This window comes from Merops nubicus, unplaced genomic scaffold (assembly GCF_000691845.1).
Source record: "Merops nubicus isolate BGI_N331 unplaced genomic scaffold, ASM69184v1 scaffold5720, whole genome shotgun sequence".
Taxonomy (NCBI): domain Eukaryota; kingdom Metazoa; phylum Chordata; class Aves; order Coraciiformes; family Meropidae; genus Merops; species Merops nubicus.
The window spans coordinates 1866-20275 of NW_008584709.1; the positions used below are offsets into that span (position 1 = coordinate 1866).

General features: G+C 43.1%; 1 protein-coding gene across 1 annotated transcript; it reads left to right on the forward strand.

Moving 5' to 3' along the window:
• Positions 1–7404: 7404 nt before the first annotated feature.
• Positions 7405–16851, forward strand: FAM105A (family with sequence similarity 105, member A). Its single transcript, XM_008945000.1, has 7 exons — positions 7405–7558; positions 7667–7698; positions 7813–7904; positions 11121–11270; positions 12081–12209; positions 15078–15350; positions 16512–16851. Exons 1-7 carry the CDS (start codon positions 7479–7481, stop codon positions 16689–16691), a joined length of 936 nt encoding a protein of 311 aa, XP_008943248.1. The 5' UTR covers positions 7405–7478; the 3' UTR covers positions 16692–16851.
• Positions 16852–18410: the final 1559 nt, after the last annotated feature.

The window sequence follows — 18410 nt, forward strand, 5'->3', positions numbered from 1 at the left end:
TATTCAGAAATTCTGACTTCTAAAGAAGTTTTAGTACTCTTTAAAAGTCTTAACACTAGTCTGAGTTGCTGTCTGACATCTGACTCTGAATCACTTCAGGATCTGTTTTCTGCTTTGAGGGAATTTGGGAAAGCATGGGGGACACACGGCATCCTCCCTGCATGCCTGGGTTGGTGCAGCTGGCCTGGTGCCAGCATGTACAACAACATGAATGGAGAACTTTGCCCAGGTGTTCTGTTGCTGGGATTCCCAACTTTGCAAACAGTATTTCCTCTGTGCACGGTTGCAGTGCTGGGGAGTAGACATGACAATATTATTCCTTCCAGAAAGACAGAGAAATATCTATTTAACTACTAAAACATCAGCGTTCCATGACAGAATACTGTCAGGACTCAGGTGCTTCAGGCACAGTCATGTAAAAGTGGTCAATCACAGTTTGAAGAGCAGGGTTTGTACCTAAGGATCACGTACCGGTTCTGAGGCACTAGAGACAGTTTGGTTTGTACATGACAAAATGTGGTTTGATGGAAAGTTTATTTTTTTCCCCATGAGCCGTATAACTCATGATTGGGCTAGCTGTTGCCTGACGACATAAAATCACATCAAAGTTTTGCCCCAGCATAAGTGAGGAAAAAAAAGGATGTACAGATATTACTGTCCACTTCTTGAGAAGGCTCCAGTGAAGGCAAACATGTTGTAAAATAGTCCAAAATTGCTGCAAAATTACTTCATGAATTTTCTGAGAAATTTTTAAGTCAGCAGCTTTTAGCTTCTTTTTAGCCTTACTCTGTAGCTTCTTCCCATTTTTTCACTGCACAGGAGTGATACTGTACAATTTTGGCATCATCAGTATCGAGACCTCAGTGCTGGAGATTTCTCTGTAGCCTGTGTAGAGTGCTGGAAGCTCCAGACAGAGAGGAGAGGTTTATCTCTAGCTCCTATCCCCCTGTCACCAGTGGGGAGAGATGCCACTTTGGTCTTTTTTGCCTTTTTTTGTGTGTCATGGGTTAGTTGCTGGTGCTGTTCTCCTGGCTATTGCTTGGGATAACTGTTTGTTGGCAGATAAAAACTTAAAATCCCTTGAACTGTCCAGCAGTGCGTGCCTTCCAAGCTGACTGGTGTTCCTTCCTTGCTGCTTTCTCCTCTGGGCTATAGCACTTCAGCAAAGAGCTGCAAGGTGTCGAACTGCTGCTCAGGAATGAGCCAGCTGGCGACCACCAAGGGGCTGGGGGGAGTCACCCAGCGCTGTCCAAGGGGTGTGTGTCCCAGGAGGACTTCTGGCAGAGTCTGGGAAGCAGCTTGTTTTCTGCTGTGCTGCTTGCATTGAGATACTGGCCACGGAGGTTTGTGCTGACATTCCCTCTTCCTCCACCCAGGTGTCTTTCACCCCTCCTCTGCTTTGCCACTTGCATCCCTCCTCTGGAGCTGATGTGGTGGCCACTGCTGTGGGTTGTGCTGGAGTCACAGAGCCCACCAGTCCCTTTCGTTGGGATGATGGATGGTGGGCTCAGGAAGGTCCTGCTTCTCTGGGATGGCAGTGAGCATTTTGCCTGCACTGCTGGGGCACCTGGCGTGCATCCAGGGAGGGCTGGGGAGCCTTGGGGAGGGGGCGGCCGCTGCTGCAACCTGCTGGACCTCTGCCTGGAGAGACCTGGGGGGATGCTGCCTGTGGTGCCACCCAGTGACTGCATGTCCTGGCAGGGCTGGGCTGTAGGCACTACGTCTTGTGCTGTCTAGAAAACAAGATTTAAAAAAAAAGAGAAGGAAAGTAAATCTTATTGCTAGGTAAGACTTCAACTGGTTTTTTTTTTCCTATAACCAAAGCTTCAGTTACCGAGATAAATCAACAAAGCCCAAGGTATTTGTACCACTTAGCCTATCAACTAAACTTAAGAGTGAAAAGATGTTCAGGAGAAAAAATATTTCCTTTACTTTGTCAGTTTGGGTTCTGCATGGGGGGTGGACGGGGGAAGGCCTTTTGAGAGTTGTGTTTGGAAATAGATAAACAAGAAACAAACATGAGCAGCATTAGGGATGACTCAACGTGATGAGCAGCAGGCATAGTGAGAATCCTCAGAGTGAGCTTCCTTCAGGTAACAGATTCAGTGCATGATGTAAGTTCTGTTTGAAGTGTACAGGCATTAAACGTTACCTGATTCTAATGATGACACATTTTTTTTCCACATTAAAAACCAAAATAAATCATCACAGTAGCAGATGATTTAAAAGGAGGTTATCTTATTTATTTAATTATTTTTAACTCGGGAATAAGAGCTTTAAAGAGATACTTGGGTTTTATGGCATGAAGTAGTTTTCATGTATTGCTCTGTACTGTAAATCCTTTGAAGGCTTCTTTCATGTTTTTTTCTTACATAAATGGAAGTGTAGCTGGGCTTTATTCATCAGCACGTCCTGGATGAAGCACCATGTGCCTTAAAAAGGAAGCTGAATTATACAGGCATTGAAGATCTGAACTTTCCTTTTGTTCTTGTAGGCATTTAGAGAGAGGGAAATGGTACATGCAGCCTAGAGCATGTGTTAATATCTTGATTATATAAAGTTGGTTTTGTAAAGGTAGCTCTAATAGGGTATATCTTAGATGATCACACAGTAGGTAAGAACACATTATTCTTGTTTCTATGGTGTAGGAATAAGTAAGTGTCACAACTGGAATAACAACATTAACAGCAGCAGTTTGGGTCCTGTTGATGATGAGGGAGTCCAAAGAAGGCTTCCAGCCTTTCTGCTCTGTTTTTCCTGAAAGATCTTTGCAGGCAGAGGACAGGGACTGAGAGAGCACTGGGGATTCCTGTGCAGGACAGCTCTGTGAATAAAGCCTTTCTCGCAAGCACGGGGCCTCAGTGCTACCAAACCCATTCTGTCTTCTAGGTAGTTGCATGATTCTAGTTACAGTTTGGGTCTGGGATTCTATCCTGTTATTTTTTGGAGTAGGAGTTGAGATGTAATCACAGCAGACGTTGTTGAACATTTGATAAGTCACTGATGATTACCATCTTTGCCTGTAAAGGAGTCTCTTCCTACAGCAAGGAGATCCTCATCTCTAGTTGTTAGGTTAGAACCAGTGAAGAAGGTTTGCTTAACGAGTTGACATTGGTTTGCTCTGTGAAGGAAGGGTTTCATAATTAAATAGTTACTGAATTAAGCAGTGCTTCCCACATATCTGATCTGGTCTGTTTTCTGTTCTTTACTTTTTTATATGGTGCTGATAATAAACTGAGAAATCGAAGACTTTGTAATCACTTGGCAGTACTTAAAAAGGCATATTTTTCTCTGCTAAGCCGTTAGGGGCTGTAATCTCTTGTAGGCATAGAATCTGTACAATCAATAGCTTTTGGTCTGTGTTGTGCTCTTGGTGCAGGCAGTTGAGGTGTATGTGCAAGTGTGCATCTGTGCTGATGCCTGCTCTATACAGATACATTTGCTTGTTTTCCCTTAAAAGAGTGATTTAGCCTATTTTATAATATACCTGAGTACTGATACTACATAGTCTAGCAAAAAAAAGATGTGCAGCTGTGGAGAGCTGTGCAGGCACACACTGAATGCCAGCAGACGGGGCCCTTCAGGCCAGGCCTTGCGTCTCAGCTGAGGAGTCTCTCTGCCTCATTCTGGACCCACGAGAGGAGGGAGAAGGAGGGGTGTGGGTGGGCAGCAGAATGGTTGGAACAGGGGGATCCCAGATTTTGTCTCTCTCTCTGAAGGAAGGGAAACGTGCTCTTTGGGAACTCGGAACACAGTGTTATGTGATGGGAGCATGAAACTGGGCCACTTTATAGTACCAAGGACTGTGTCCTGTTTGCAGTACCAAGACTACAGAGAAGAATGTCCTGAAAAGAAAACATACAGTCAGCTTTTAATTTTGGAAGAAACTCTGTTACCTTCCTGACGGCCTTGTTATAGGGAGGGAGGGAAGAAGCAAAAGGGTGAATGTGCCATCAGACGTGCTGGAATATTGTGTTATCCTCCAGTGCTGCGTACCGTGCTGCCTGCTGGTTCCCAAGCTGATCCCTTATATTTTGCATTTCATCAGTTTTAAGGTTATTTCAGCATTTTCAAGGTGGCAGCCTCCAAAAGAGATGCAAGGGAGTCAAATGTGGACGTAATCCTTTAGAGACTCTTCTTGGGTTACTTGTGAAAGAAGCAGATGTTGCAGATGTCTCTTACTCATCTTTTTTTCTGACCTTTTTTTCTGGTTTTTGTTTTTCTGCATGTCTCTCCTGACTTTGTGTGGGGGTAAACGTTTGAGGTTTGGCACTAGCAGGAAGTTGATGTGGTATGGAAAGAAGACACGGTGCGCTACGTGCATTGTAAGATAAACACTGCTATCAGCTCCAGCTTCAGCACTGTTCAACCTCTGTTCATCCACATTTCTGCTAGGAGCTGTGCTGAAATCCATGGGCTCTCTTCTCCTGTGTTGGAGAGGAGTCAAGCCTCCTTGTCCTCATGGTGCTGCTGGCAGTCAGTCTGCAAAAGGATGTGAGCCCAGTAGCTGGTTGCAGCACCAATAGCTTGTCTCTCTCTCCTTAAGATAGGACGGAGGATTTGCTTTAAAAATCTGTGGGTTTATTTTACTCCCCCCACCAGTGTGTTGTTAATTTAATTGCTCTTCGATTTCTGAAGAATTTTGGTGCAGGCAGGTAGGAGGTGGAAAGATCTATTTTAAACTGCTTTCTTCTTTAATTTGTGTCTTGTTCATGATGTATTTTTACCACCATCACTTGGTGATCCAGCTGCCACTTCTAAATGTCATTTACTTGAATTAAAAAAAAGTAATTACAGTTCTGAGTATGACATAAGCACTGAAAGTAGTAACTGAATCACAAAGTGCTGTTTGAACAGCAGCTTTCTGAGGACAGGAGGGAAAGTTTATGAAGTCCAGCATAAGCTGTAAATACAAGTGTAGCAGAAATACTCAGTATCACTTGTCTGCAGGTTTTCCCATCTTCCATTAGGCTTTTTATTAGGGAAATACCTATTTATAAGTCCTCCCTATTAAATAAAAATGGATGAACAGTGTTTGGTTGTTCTCTGATACTGATTTGTGGTTTTGATTGAAATCAGTAAGTCATTTTTTCCCAGCACTCCCTGAAGAACAAATGCTCATGCACTTGTTAACCATACGCCTTGAAAGGGGGTTTGTTTGACTCCAATAGTTTTTTTTTCCAGGATTAATACTATCAAAAGCTTTTTCAAAACATTGCTTAATTCAGCTTAAAAGCTGATGGAGACCTCTCATCTTTTTGCTTGAAAAAAGGGTAAAGGAACAAATATTGCATTCACAGATGTTTCTGGTACTCCATGGAGCAAAGTATGCTATTTTAACAGATGGACCTCTCACTTCCTATAGTCCCAGTTTCTTCAAAATCAAAAGCAGGACCATACAGCCATTTTGAGTAATGAAATGAAAGTCTGCTGCACGTTCCTTTTAATACTATGTGCTTAAGTTGATGTTAAAAAACTTCATTTGACCCATCATTGGGTTTTATAAAACAACAGCATGACAGTGTTAATCCAAAATACCCACTGATGGGCTGAACAATGTTTGTAAGCCTTCAGGTTCCATTCTGCTTAGCAGAAGGTTCAGTTATTTACAGTCTACGAAGTTCTTTTTCAGTGCTGATGTCTGTATCCTAAAGGAGAGAGAGAAAGAACTGTGGTGGCTTGATTCTGCTTGGACTGTCCTCTGTTAGAATTCTGAGTTGTTGTTGTTGTCCTCTAGGTAGCAATTCGGGTGCTTATGGAGAATGTGCCTGTTGGTGTCCATCAGCAGTCAGTGTGTGTGTGTGCTGTAAGTGGGAGTGTCCTGGTGTTGCCATGAGCTATGTCATTTTCAAACCTTACAGCTGATGTTTTGCTGTCTGTTACTTGGCATCAGTAAGAAACATTTCCTGCAGCTTGAAATTTTTGATCTCTTTGATTGTGTGTCAATGTGTGTCTTGCTTTTTCCTACTGGGCATGTGCAGGAGTAACCGCTGGTCATGGTGGCTACAGACATTAGTGCAGCCTGTGAGTAGGAGCTGACAGAAGACCTGTACATTGTCTTGTATGTTCACAGCACACAGGTTTTGTGTAAGTGGGAACAAGCACCCCAAAAGCTTCTCTGATTACCTCTTTAAAGGTTATTCACACTTTTTCATTAGCAGCTCTTAACCTGCCTTTTGCTCCTGGGAGAGGCAAGGCCTGGGTCTCGTCTCCAGACGATTTGCTTATGACAGCCTGGAATAGAACTTCTCCAAACAACAGAATACTGGAAAAGGCCAAATATCAGCAGTGCTCTGTGTAGATGCAACAATGCTTGTAAAAAATGTGCGTGTAGCTGTTTATCTTGTTGCCAGGGTTGTGATTCGTGTATAATTCTTCAACTGAATAGTTGTCCACAGTGCATGGGCTTAACTTCCCTGAGAAACTTAAGCCCCTCTTAAATTTCCTGTGAAAGGCAGGAGGGGCAGAAGTTCAACTGACATAAAGCTGTGCTGTTCCCTTTGTGGACTCTCTGGAGAGGGATCCTTTCAGCCTTCTCTCGGGATGCCTTTATGAAAAGTTCAGTTCTGTTAAAGGTTTGTACTAAATCAATACAGAAGTTAATAACAGAGCAGCTGTTGACCATAAACTCTGGGATTTTCCTGTACTCAAATTTCAGCTGGAGGATAAATTTCCCACTTAGGGAGCAGATACTGCGTTTGTCAACTATTCAGTCTCCAGGACCTCTCTCAATTCTAGGATTTCTTATCAAGAAAAGACAACCAAAACCTTCCCTGACCCTGACTGTAAGGCCAAGAGAGCAACAGAAGCATGTCCTGGTTTATGCCTGTGAAGAACATTGAGAGTACACCCCCTTTGTGATGGTCTGCTGAGGTTTCTACCAAGTTTCTCCAAAGTTTTAAGTTCACCCTAAACTTACCCAAATCGAAGCAGGAGAGTTCCTTTAATCCCCTGGGCAGTTGAATGATGCTTAGTCAGCTAATATTGCCTCATATGGCCTGTTTGTAGACTACAATTCCCAGGAACCCCTGGTCTTTAAAACTTTGACTTAAGACCTTAGTGAAAAGTCAGCACATCCAGAAGAAAAAGAAAAGGTGTTTTTTTTTTATTGTACTGTTGCTTTGATAGCAGTTGTCCTGTGACTCCATTGCAGCAGTGTATCTAGCCTTCACTGTGTGGAGGAGAGGTTGGAAATATGAACCATGTACACCAAAAAACTTACTACACAAGGATATATATTAAGTATATTAAAATATACTCACCTTTTACGTTTCATGTTTTTGTATTTCACTTGGAGTGGTGTCGTCGTTGGATGATTTTTTTTGTAAGAAAACAAACAAGTATTGCAAAACAATGACAAGATCTTTTCTTTCCTCTCTTTTTTTATCCCTGTTTTAGGAAGGCATGAGGTGTGGTCCTGGACAACAGTCACCAAGCAATCCTTGTGTCTCGTGTGGCAGAAAGTGAGAGGGCAGCTAATGCTAAGCATGTCTTTCCTCGTTGCTGTTTTTTGGTATTGCAGAAGGCTGTACAGCTTTTTAGCACAGCTGGTGAAACGGTGGGTTTCTACTGTGCAAACTTTAATCTTCCACGCTGTTCCTTATTTCAGCAAATATTGGCCTTTGTTGGCTGCTCTTTGACACCTCTTTTATCATTTGGATTTCAGGTGGAGCAACTACCTTCAGAGAAAACTCATAAGTAATTTTTATGTTGTCCTTCTGCATTGGTTAATTTCCCCCTCCCACCCCTGCAGCTGCCCTTTAGATGCAGAACAGCAGAAGGTAACTAATCTGTGTATGAATCCCAATTTAGGAAATCTCAGCGTGCTGACGGAAGTTGATCTGCTTGGTTACAGTGCGAGAGAATGGAAAGGAGACACAAAGCAGGCCAAACACATGAGGGAGGTAAGAGAGACGTTTTCCTCTCCGAATGAGGATGGGGAAGAAGTAGTGCCTGGGAGAGGAGTAGCCCTGCCAGTGCAAGCGGCTGCTGCAGCTGCCAGAGCCCGCTGTGCCAGCTGGTCAAACGGGCAGCAAAAGGCAGCACGAATAGGGTTCTAAATAAAGGTTGCAGCAGAGAGGGTCAAAACGTAGATCAGGTTTTCATCTTGCCTCTTCTCCGAGCTGCCCCGTGCAGCAGTGGGTTGGGTGGGGCTCGGCAGGTTGGGGGGGGGCTGCTGGACGGTGCCGTGCCCCTCCTCTCCGGCTGCGGCGCCCCCTGGCCGAGGCGGTTCTGCGCCCCTGCAGGCAGGGCACACACGGGTCAGCCTCCCCTGGCAACTCCTGCTGCCTCCTACCACGAGTGCCTGGGACTGACAGGCCACTAATCGTAGTTAATGGCCTTTTCATCCTCAGCACCCCAGTCAGCCACTGGGGGGTGGCTGGAGACAGCCCTGAGCTGCCTGGGAAGGTGGCAGCCTCTGCTGCTTGTGAGCATCGGCTAATTCTCAGTGCTGCTCTTTTCCAGTTCTTTTATATGTCTTTTTTTTCTTCTATGTTTTTTATTCCTTTCCATCTAAGGCTTTTTTGTGGGTTTGGTGTTTTTCTTCTTTTTCTGCATAACTGTAAATCAAGGTGATAGAGTTGTGCTGCACCAAACCAGGCTTTGGGTCATGGATAGCTGAATTCCTGAGCCAAAGACCTCCTAAATTCATGGTTCACTACTCCTCAATAGGATGTTTTTTATCAGCTCACTGACGTTTTTCAGCTGTGTACATTGTGTGTACCTGCTTACACCTGACAGGCAGAAACAGCAGCTGCACTTCCCATGGAAGACCTACGTTACTGCACAGGCAGTGGGCTGTTGGCAGCTATGTCTTGGTGGCCATTCATGGAGGCATCATGGCAGGGGGCATGGAGGGAGCAGCAGTGCCCTGCAAAGGGCCCTGATCAGTGCTTGAAGTTGGAGCAGCACTAGGGTATCCTAACTTGTGGTGGGGACTGGCCTTCTGGCTCAACACATTTTATGGCTTTCTGTTTCAACTGTGTTAAGTCTTAGTCACCAATGTAGACCATGGGCTGGATCTTTACTTTTCCCCTAATACTTCTAGGTAAAGTAGCTGTACCATAGAGTAGCCTCTCTCCTGTGCAGTAGAGTAGGTAGAGTAGTAGTAGCTGTTATAGCAAGCTCAGACTCAAATCCAGTCAGTCATCTGTCTGTAACATTATATCCTAATGTCCTCATGGTGTGGCGTTTCAGACCAGCACAGGACAAATTCAGCACCAGGTCCATATTTATGTTTATCTGATAATACTGGGAACACTGTCTGTGATATGCTGAGAGAGGTCAAAAAGGCAAAGGTGGAAGAAGATACAGTAGTCATGAGACACAGCAACTAGCCATCTGCACTGGCAAGACCTGTGGGGTAGAACTTCAGGGTGGTGCCAATGACTGTTTCATGGATCAGCTGTCAGGAAGCCTTTAGGAAAGGAAGAAGCCCTTGCCTTGGTCCCAAGTGGTACACAGGATCTGCCTCAAAATGTTGCTAATTTCGCTTGTTCTCTGGAACAGGAGACCACAGGTACTTGTATCCAACATCCTTGCAAGAACAACAAAGAAAAAAAAAATTACAATGGTATGTGTGTTAAATAGAAAAAAAGACAACTAAGAGACTTGAGTATTCACCATCAGGGTATTTGACATGGGTATAGCTTTAGGTCATGGTATTGGGATCACAGAAGAAATGGAGAAGGGCTCCAAGAAGCACTTGAGAAAAGGTAAAAGAAAGCTGATAAGGCTGAACAGTAGCATAAAGAGATTACAAGCTAAAAAGAAGGTACTTTTCCAAAAGCTGCAGCTGCCTCCAAAGGATGGAACAGAGAAAGGATACAGAGAAACAGAGAAAGGATGTTTTGCCACATTAGGTGCAGGAATGACCAGAACAACACACTACAAGGCCAAAAGTGATTTGGAGGAACAAGTAACAAAAGATAGCAAAACTTTTAGTAAATTGGCAACACATACTGGGCAAAAGGTGTTTCAGAAAATCCACAAGCCTGCTAGATGATGAGAGCAGCCAGTGGTTGGTTATATCAGGTAGAAGTTATCACAGTAAGGAGCACATTTTAGGATGAGGTCTCATGAGATCGTGAATCAGTCTAATGCGCTTGCTGTCCCCAAAAGGGGCAGTCTCTTTCTTATCTTCTCTCCCTTTTTCTCACTTTATTCAAGCTAGACAGTCCCTCTCCCTCTTTTGTGCTGGCTCTTGCAGCTTCTGTTGGACATGGTTCACCTAGATGGTGAGCTGATAGAGCAGGTGAACCGGAAGGAACCCTCTCTGAGCCACACTTGAACTTGCTCAAGCTTCCAGAAGCTCCCCCAGCTGGATGAATTCAGTAGGCTGACTGTCACAACCAATGCAAAGTAAGAGTAGGGGAGACTGCAGCTAAGAAGTGGTGTTGGGATGGGGTGAGGAAGCAACCAAAATGAAAGAGGACCAGGATTTGAGACCATCTTCCTGCCTCTTTCAGGAAGCAAACTGTAAGACTGGTGCAGCAGCCTGTGGAACTGTAGAGTTCTTTCTAATCTCTGCCACTTTATTCCTTTGACTTGTCTCGACAAGTGCTCAAATGAGAGTCAGAGGTAATGCAGAACAAATACAGGGAGTGTGTAGCTGGGAGAAGGATCATCTGCTTCAGCACAAAGCTGCCAGATCTGCTCAGCCTCATGTCACTGTTGCACAATGGATTCAGGTCAGTGTAAGGAGGTATTTTTGGCAAAGGGAGTTTTCTCCAGATGCCTGTTCCTGCCCTTTTGCTGCTCCATCCCATGTGTCAGCACAAGTTACAAAGTGGTTGAGGTTAAAGCTATTATGGCAAAGAAGTCTTGGCTGATCTGCTCTGATCTGGTTGACTGTGTGAATGTTTACACTAGCAACAGTGCAGAGACTGGAGCAAGTCGCTGGGTTTGGAGAGAGTGCAGAATCACTCTTAAGGGGCAGTGCCAGCTTAAGATGTTTACAGAATCCATGGGGTTGGAACAAATTCTATATATAAAAGTTAAAAATACACTCATTTCTCTAGCTCCCTCTTATGAGTAGTTTGGAATTGGACTCTAATCAACATGGGGTTTGTCCAAGATTTAAAATTTTTATTGCTGTACTTTTTTTTTGTCTTTTGTAGGCATATGAAGAATTGTTTTGGAACTGTCATATCAGATACCTGAGACAAGTCAGGAGGGATAACTACTGTGTACTAAGAGCAGTCCTTTTTCAGATATTCAGCCAAGGCATTCCTTTTCCATCATGGATGAAGGAGAGAGACATATTGAAGGTATAATTCAGTTCCTAAATGGGCATGACCCAGATAACCTTGCATTGCAGAAGGAAGCTTTGGTCAACGTGAAAACTAACATGTCTACTATGGAAGTAGAGGAGAATCATCAGAATTTAAAGAGAAGTTTTTCAAATTCTTTGATTTGCATTTGATTGAAAAAGTGCTCCTGATCTAAATATACTAGTGTGAACATAAGTCTAAAAGGTTAAAAACAAACAAACAAACAAACAAACAAAACCCCAGATGGATAAATGTTACTGCCACCTTGCTAGATGTCACTCCCTTAATACAGAGTGATGTTGAATCCTCCTCATCTACATCTATCCAGAGTCTGGTGGTTCACTTGGGAGCTGCAGAGCATGTTGCTGGAGCAGCAGAAAAAAAGAATGCGTCCCTGGCCTCCAGGAGCATCAGCAGAAGACAGTGGCAAGGAGGTGGGGAGCTGTGGCTGCCGCCTGTGGGGGCACAGGTGAGAACTGGGAGGTGTCTCTGATCCTGAATACCTTGCTGAGTTTGGATGTATCCAGCTTCTCCAGAGTGGGGGTTTTGTATTTTGCTGAGAGCATATTTTCATCTTTTTTTGGCTGGCCCCATTTTAAAAGTTTCTTAAGGACCTGGCAGTCACGTGGAGCCTTCTTAACATTTGAGATGTTCTGGGGCCCACTGTTTTTTGTTGTTTGAACTGTAAAACCAGAGGATAGAACCACATTGTAAATTAAAATGTGTGCAGACAAGTTTATGTAACTTTATATTTTGCTTCTTGTTATGGTTATGATTTGTTTGTTGTTTTTTTTCCCCTTCCCTCAGCTCCCTGAAAAACTTTTGTATTCTCAAGGTTGCAACTGGATTCAGCAGTACAGTTTTGGGGCAGAGAGATACACAGGTCCCAATGCCTTCGGTAAATTGCGCAAATATATGGAGACATTGAAGACAAATGTGAGTACTTAGGAAATGTTTGGGTGGAGTAAAAGCATGGAGAAATGGGGTGAGACAGAGTTAGGGAACTGCTCGTGGTTACATACTTCTGTGGCAGTCATTCACCCTCCTAGGTTCAGAGGGCCATCAGCTCTCCTGGAAGGAATTCAGCTTTGGGAGATCGACTAAGCTAAGTGCTCAGGGTCCCCCTGCAGGTCAGGGAGGCCATCCTCCCCACAGCTGCTGCTGTGTGCCTAGTTGCCCTTGCAGTATCTCATAATTTCAATTAAAATTAACAACATGCTGATGAGAGCTTCCTGGATTCCCTCCTCAAATGGGACAGAACAAAAGAACAGTGTATTTTCTTCTCAGACTATTATCTTTCCTTTGCTCCCATTTCCATGAAATGTTTTATTTATCCAGTTTTACTATAATCTCTCTCTCTAAGCTGAAGCAATTGATTACCAAGACCTGTCAGCATCACTGCCTCCACTGCTCAGCATAGCCAGGGTGCCTGCATTCCCAACCAGGAGCATAGCTCTTATTTATGTATTTCAAAAAACTTCTTTACCTTGAGTGTGACGGAGCCCTGGTGCAGGCTGCCCAGAGAGATTGTGGAGTCTCCTTCTCTGGAGACTTTCAAACTCCACCTGGATATGATCCTGTGCGACCTGCTGTAGGTGAACCTTCTTGAGCAGGAGGTTGGACTAGATGATCTCCAGAGGTCCCTTCCAGCCCCTGCCATTCTGTGATTCTGCATGCCTGCAGTTGCTTGAGACTGTTACTATTTGCATTGCCACAGACTGTCCCTACCACACCACCACCCTCTTCTCTCCATCTTGCTCCATCTGGGCAGTAGCTTTGTGTGCTCTCCTGCATCACAGCCGTCAAGCAGATACTGGTCGTTGCTAGACTACAGGGGGTTGCCCAATTAGGTTGAAATGCTTCTCTGAGAATGTCCATTATCCATCCAGTGCAGCATACCTTAAACTGTTGGTTTTAGTTCTGCAGTATACCACAGTTCTGGGTTGTCTGACACAGCCACAACAACTCATTTCACCGGCACATATTTAAGTTCCTTTCTTTTATGTCGCCCTGTGTATATGGGCCATAACTCTGTAGTTTCAAATGCTATAATCAGTGATAGTAATTATTACTTAAAGAGAAACTATGAGTGACAAATAGACTTATTTAGCTCTAGAAACAAAGCATTAGAAATAAGAAGAGGGAGTTAAAGTAGAGATCTGGTCCCTTGCCTGAGCCCTTGCTGTGACACAGTGACAGTTGTCTGGCTTCTTGAGATGTGCCTGGTGATTCCTGCGTGCAGTTATGGTGTTGTTCTGGTTGCTCTTTACATTTGCCAGCGTTAGGGTTGTTTGGCTTTTATTTTTAACTTGGTTTAGTTCTTTTAAGTTGATGTTAGTCCCTTAGCATGAAGCATTGAAACTGGATGTTTGCACAGAAAAAAAGTTTCAAGTTGGCCCAGTGAACAAATCCATACAATAAACAAATTGTTGCAGAGCAGCTGTATGATGTATTGTGCTGTTAGCGGGCATGAGGTCTATCCCCCAGCTTCATTTGTTTTCTATAAAGATGCTGCTTGGCCAGTGAAGTGGATTTTTGCCTGTTTTTACTAACACTTCTCTGCTGCCTCTCCCAGCTCCATCGCCGTCTGTGGGCTGCTGCCTGCCCATGGTGTTGTGCCTGGGCTGTGCTGGGTTAATAGGTGCTTTACAATTAGGACAGGCTTTTCACTTAGGTAGTAGAGGTACTCTAGCAAAGGGACGTTAGTAGTCTGCCTACTTGGTCTTTGTTTTAACCTGTCAGGAGAGTCTTCAGGAATGCATGAGGAGGTGTGGGGGGGATCTGTTTCTCAACTTACTATTTATGGATAAATGAGATTTATCATTTTAGTTGCAGTTCACAGTTCATGGCCACTTCAACATGGTAATGATCCCAGTCGTTGAGCATCATCTCTTATTGTGATCCCAAAAACCCTCTTGGTTTCAGGCGACTTTTCTTAGCCACCGTGTTCAGGACTGGGTGCTCTAAGCTTTCTGATTTGACACACAGTCCAGCACTGTCTCCTGCACAGCCCGTTTTCTGGGTGTGAACACTGACTTTGGAACCCTTAAAGAGCAACAGAGAACTCAGGAGCTCTCGTTACCACTCATGACCAGAATGAGAAAATCCTGCCCTGTTCATGTCCCATGCATGTCTTTCTTGTCCCTTTCTGTGCAGCCAACTTACCTTGACCTCATGAAGTAGCACACACTGAAGACTTATACATGTGTACAGTTTATAATACCATTCTGGCTTGTCCAGTTTGTACGTGTTCCTTTCAGTTTTCATGCTTCTGGGCTGGGCTCAGCATCTAAAGAATTCCAGCTAGAACTACCGTAGAGGGTACTGTAGAAGATAATCACTGAATTTTGGAGGCTGTAAGTTAGAACAGGTCAGGAGTCATCACTTAATCTAACCTTTGCTTATAGCTTAGTGTGCATGTCTGATACACCCACACAGATTCCCTGTAACTTTCTGAGGTTACACTCCTTTCAGACTGTTCACTGAGAGCGATACCTGGATTTTCTACAGTGGTGGTGGGTGGCTGTTGTATAGGGGAATGACATTTGCTTTCTTACAGGCTATCATTAGCATCTAGATGCTTGGAGCTGTCTGTAGCAAATAGGTTCAGCTGGATAAATGAAAAATGGAATGTGTAAAGCTTCAAGTTTCCCTGTGGATCCGAAAAAGCCACCTGCTTATTTGCACCACCATTTGGCCACAATCATGGTGTGGTACAGACTGGCCATCGTTCCCATTTAGGAATGTTTTGTATTAAATATAATACCTAATAATTTGATTAATATTCTTCTGTGTGCTTTCCAGTGGGCTGAAATAAGTGCTACCAAAGATCACGAGGAAAGAGGAAACATGTGCAATACACTCTTTTCTGATGAGAGCAAGGAGCACAAACTGTATGAGGCCATAAAATTCATCATGCTCTATGAAGTTGTCGAAGCATATGAGCAGATAAAGAACAGGGAGGAACCCATACACAACCTTTTTAGCCTTCTGCTTGCTCGTGATTCTTCATCTGACCCTTTGAGTTTCATGATGAATCATCTGAACTCCATAGGTGACTCGATTTGCCTAGACCAGGTAATGATATGAATGAAAAATAAATTACTAAAATGATTCTATCTCTGACATGATTAGGTGAATATATCATACATCATCTGTGATAGCTGGCCAGTTTTTTTAATTTGGGATATGAGGAAGTGTACTGAGGATAGTAATTTATCTTCCACAAAAAAAAAAAAAAACTGCAGTTGAGTAAAATGGGGTGGACAGTTTTCTTGCTGGTCAGAAAAAAATGCTGTAAGCTATCAATGAGACATAGTTTAGAACAATGATACCTTGGATAAATAAAATAATTTTAGATTATGCAGACTTGACCTATCTGTTCCACTATGCCAAATGCTCTATTAAAACTATTTTTGCCCCTCGTTTTGCTCGTCATTAGATCTAATGTCTGTTAAGAGCAGGTAATAACTCTTACTTACTGTTCACCTTTATAGGTTAAGGGCTGAGTTTTTTTTCAATTTTATGCTTAGTGAGGAGTTAAGTACTGACATCTAAGCTCCACACTGCCACTCTGCAAATAGTTTCACTTCCCAATGAGTGAAATTATTTTTTGTCATCAATTTCAGTTATCCCTTCAACTGTTACATGTTGCAGGCACCTTCAGGAGCAGTTTGATTATAACTGGACAACTTCTGCTCTGTCTGGTTATGCCCAAGGGTATAAGATTCTTGCAAAGCATTTTTGCAGATCAAGCAATCCTTTGCAGTAAGTGGCAATGAAGATGCCAGTTCTCAAGTTTCATATACATGAAGTACAAGGAAATGTTTTCCTTTGCTATTATATTTCCCTCATGTAGCAAGTGATCACAAGGTGGCAGGCTTCCCATTTTTCAAGGTGTATCAGTCTTTTAATAACTGCTAGTCCCTTCTTGCTCCCCACTAAGGTGTGTGAGTTGGCTTTGGGAGCAGGTTTTGTGTTGGCTCAGGTGGAAGTGGGATGTTTCCAAAGACTCAAGCATTAACAAGAATATCCTCTACATGCAAAAGTGCAGTCAAGGACTGTTGGAACACACAGAATACCCTCAAACTTTTAATTTTCTTACTCCACTTTAAAAAGGACTCTTTTTTATCCTAGTCTACTGTTTTGAAGCTAGATGACTTGCCTTATCTTGGATTATCTTCAGTCTCGTTTTCTAAGTCTAGAAATGAATGTCTTACAGACTTCTTTCATCTTCAGGTTGAACTGTTTCTTCTTGGATACTTACTTGAAGTAAAGATAAGAGTTTACAGACTGCACAGGTTTAATACTGAGGAATTTCAAGTAAACTATCCAGATGAATACCGAAGGGAATGGAATGAGATTTCTCTCCTGACCGAGGACGACCGCTACTATCACATCCCCCTGTTCAGAACGTGAAGGACCAGTGACTGTTCTCCCTTTGTATCATACAGTGAATGGCCAGTTCCAGTGAATTAGGTTTCTAATAGGCAGCAGTAAGATTTTGAGAATGCTCGTTAATGATTACAAAATGATTTATGGATTTACTGTGTGAACGTTTTGCTTTCCCATTGCAGCTCAACTCACCATCAGTCAGCCATGAAACCCATAAAATATATTGCTATACTGTCTAGGGGGAAAAATGTTATATTTGAGGGTTGTCAGGCAAAAACAACTGGATTGCATGACAAAGGCAGCAAAAGGAATGCTGTTTTTTCCATTGCTAGCCTGAGGGGTAAGCCTCTGACATCTCTGGATGTGTTAAACTCAAGTCCCTAAAGCAGTTGCTGCCTTTCCCCTGTCTGTCTCTAGCTAGGGAGGGTGAATCACAGAGGAAGCCACTCCTGGGGTCCTGCAGTTTTTACTCCAGGCTGTTAAACTTGCACCAACCTGGGGATACCCAGGATGGGAGGATGTAAACTGGGGCCTCTCTGTAGCTGCTTCAGATCCCATTTGGCTTCCACCAATGCTAGAAAGCCTCCTTCCAGGGGTGGATAGAGCAAGCAGCTGCAGGCTCTACTTACTTCAGACATGTGAAACGAAGCTGTCTGCACTCGGTGCTGGTATCTGAAGGTGAAGAAGAGTTGCACAGAGGGAAGAAAACCCAGCACACGCACACAAGAATACTGTGCCAGGTGAATGGAACGTCTGCTTTGTGGCTGAGGAAAGTACATAAGCTTTCTCAGAGCTAAAAAGGGCAGTATTAATAAGGAGCGTGCAACAGAGTTAGATCTGGTAGTTGCCTCTGGTTTCTGTCAATTTGTCCTTTAAGGGCTGATTACAACATTACCTACCAAGATTTCCTGTGCAATTCATCTGAGAAAGCTGTGCACAGAATGCATTCACAAACACTGCATTTTCAAAAAGTACTGATTTTCTGTGCATTATGTGAATTCAGCAGTGTGTATACGTTTTATCCTCTAAGTATATATTAATCGCTTGCATAAGATTGCTATCTTTACTTTAGACCTCAATGTTAGAAGAAGTCTGTCTGGGACAACTAAATGATGAGATTTACTTTCTTACGTGGGACATTTTCCCCAGTTCTGTTTTCTAAAAAAATTGTGTTTTGATTATTTAAAAAATAAGAGACATTTATTTAAAGAAATATTAAAATGTTACAGCAGATCTAGCATAATGTTTGTGAAAAGCCTACAATCCCATAGGCATACGGTTGTATTGAATAAAGTGGGATTTACTAGGAAACAAAGCCTGTCCTTTCCTTATCCAAGAGATACGGGGACAGACAGGTTTGGTTTTTAATTCCTGCAGGAGAAAACACAAGCCAGTAACAAAAATGTGAACAGGGCCTGCAGGAGCTGAAACAGTCGCATGAGGTAGCTAAATGGTCATGCTTGGAGTGCACAGAGCACTCATTTCCTTTCTGTAAAGGAAAGCAATTTTATCCCTCACAGTCTTTGTATTTGTATGTAGATGTGTATATATATTTATACAGGAACACCTGAGTTCTGTATTGTAACAGTTTTGTTTCCGGAAAGTCACTCTGAGTTCAGTTTCATTCAATAATTTGTAACTTTTAATTAAAAAGGCTTGGTTATGTAAAACAGTTTAATCTCATCAAAACCTGCATATCATTTATTTATTAAACTTTTTTTTTCCATTAAAATAGTTTGCCTA

Bases quoted from the DNA above. Each gene is read 5' to 3' on its own strand.
- FAM105A (XM_008945000.1), top strand. From the start codon at position 7,479: ATGCTAAGCATGTCTTTCCTCGTTGCTGTTTTTTGGTATTGCAGAAGG. The intron at 7,699-7,812 runs GTAATTTTTATG...ATCCCAATTTAG, and splicing joins CCTTCAGAGAAAACTCATAA to GAAATCTCAGCGTGCTGACG. The intron at 11,271-12,080 runs GTATAATTCAGT...CCCTTCCCTCAG, and splicing joins AGGAGAGAGACATATTGAAG to CTCCCTGAAAAACTTTTGTA.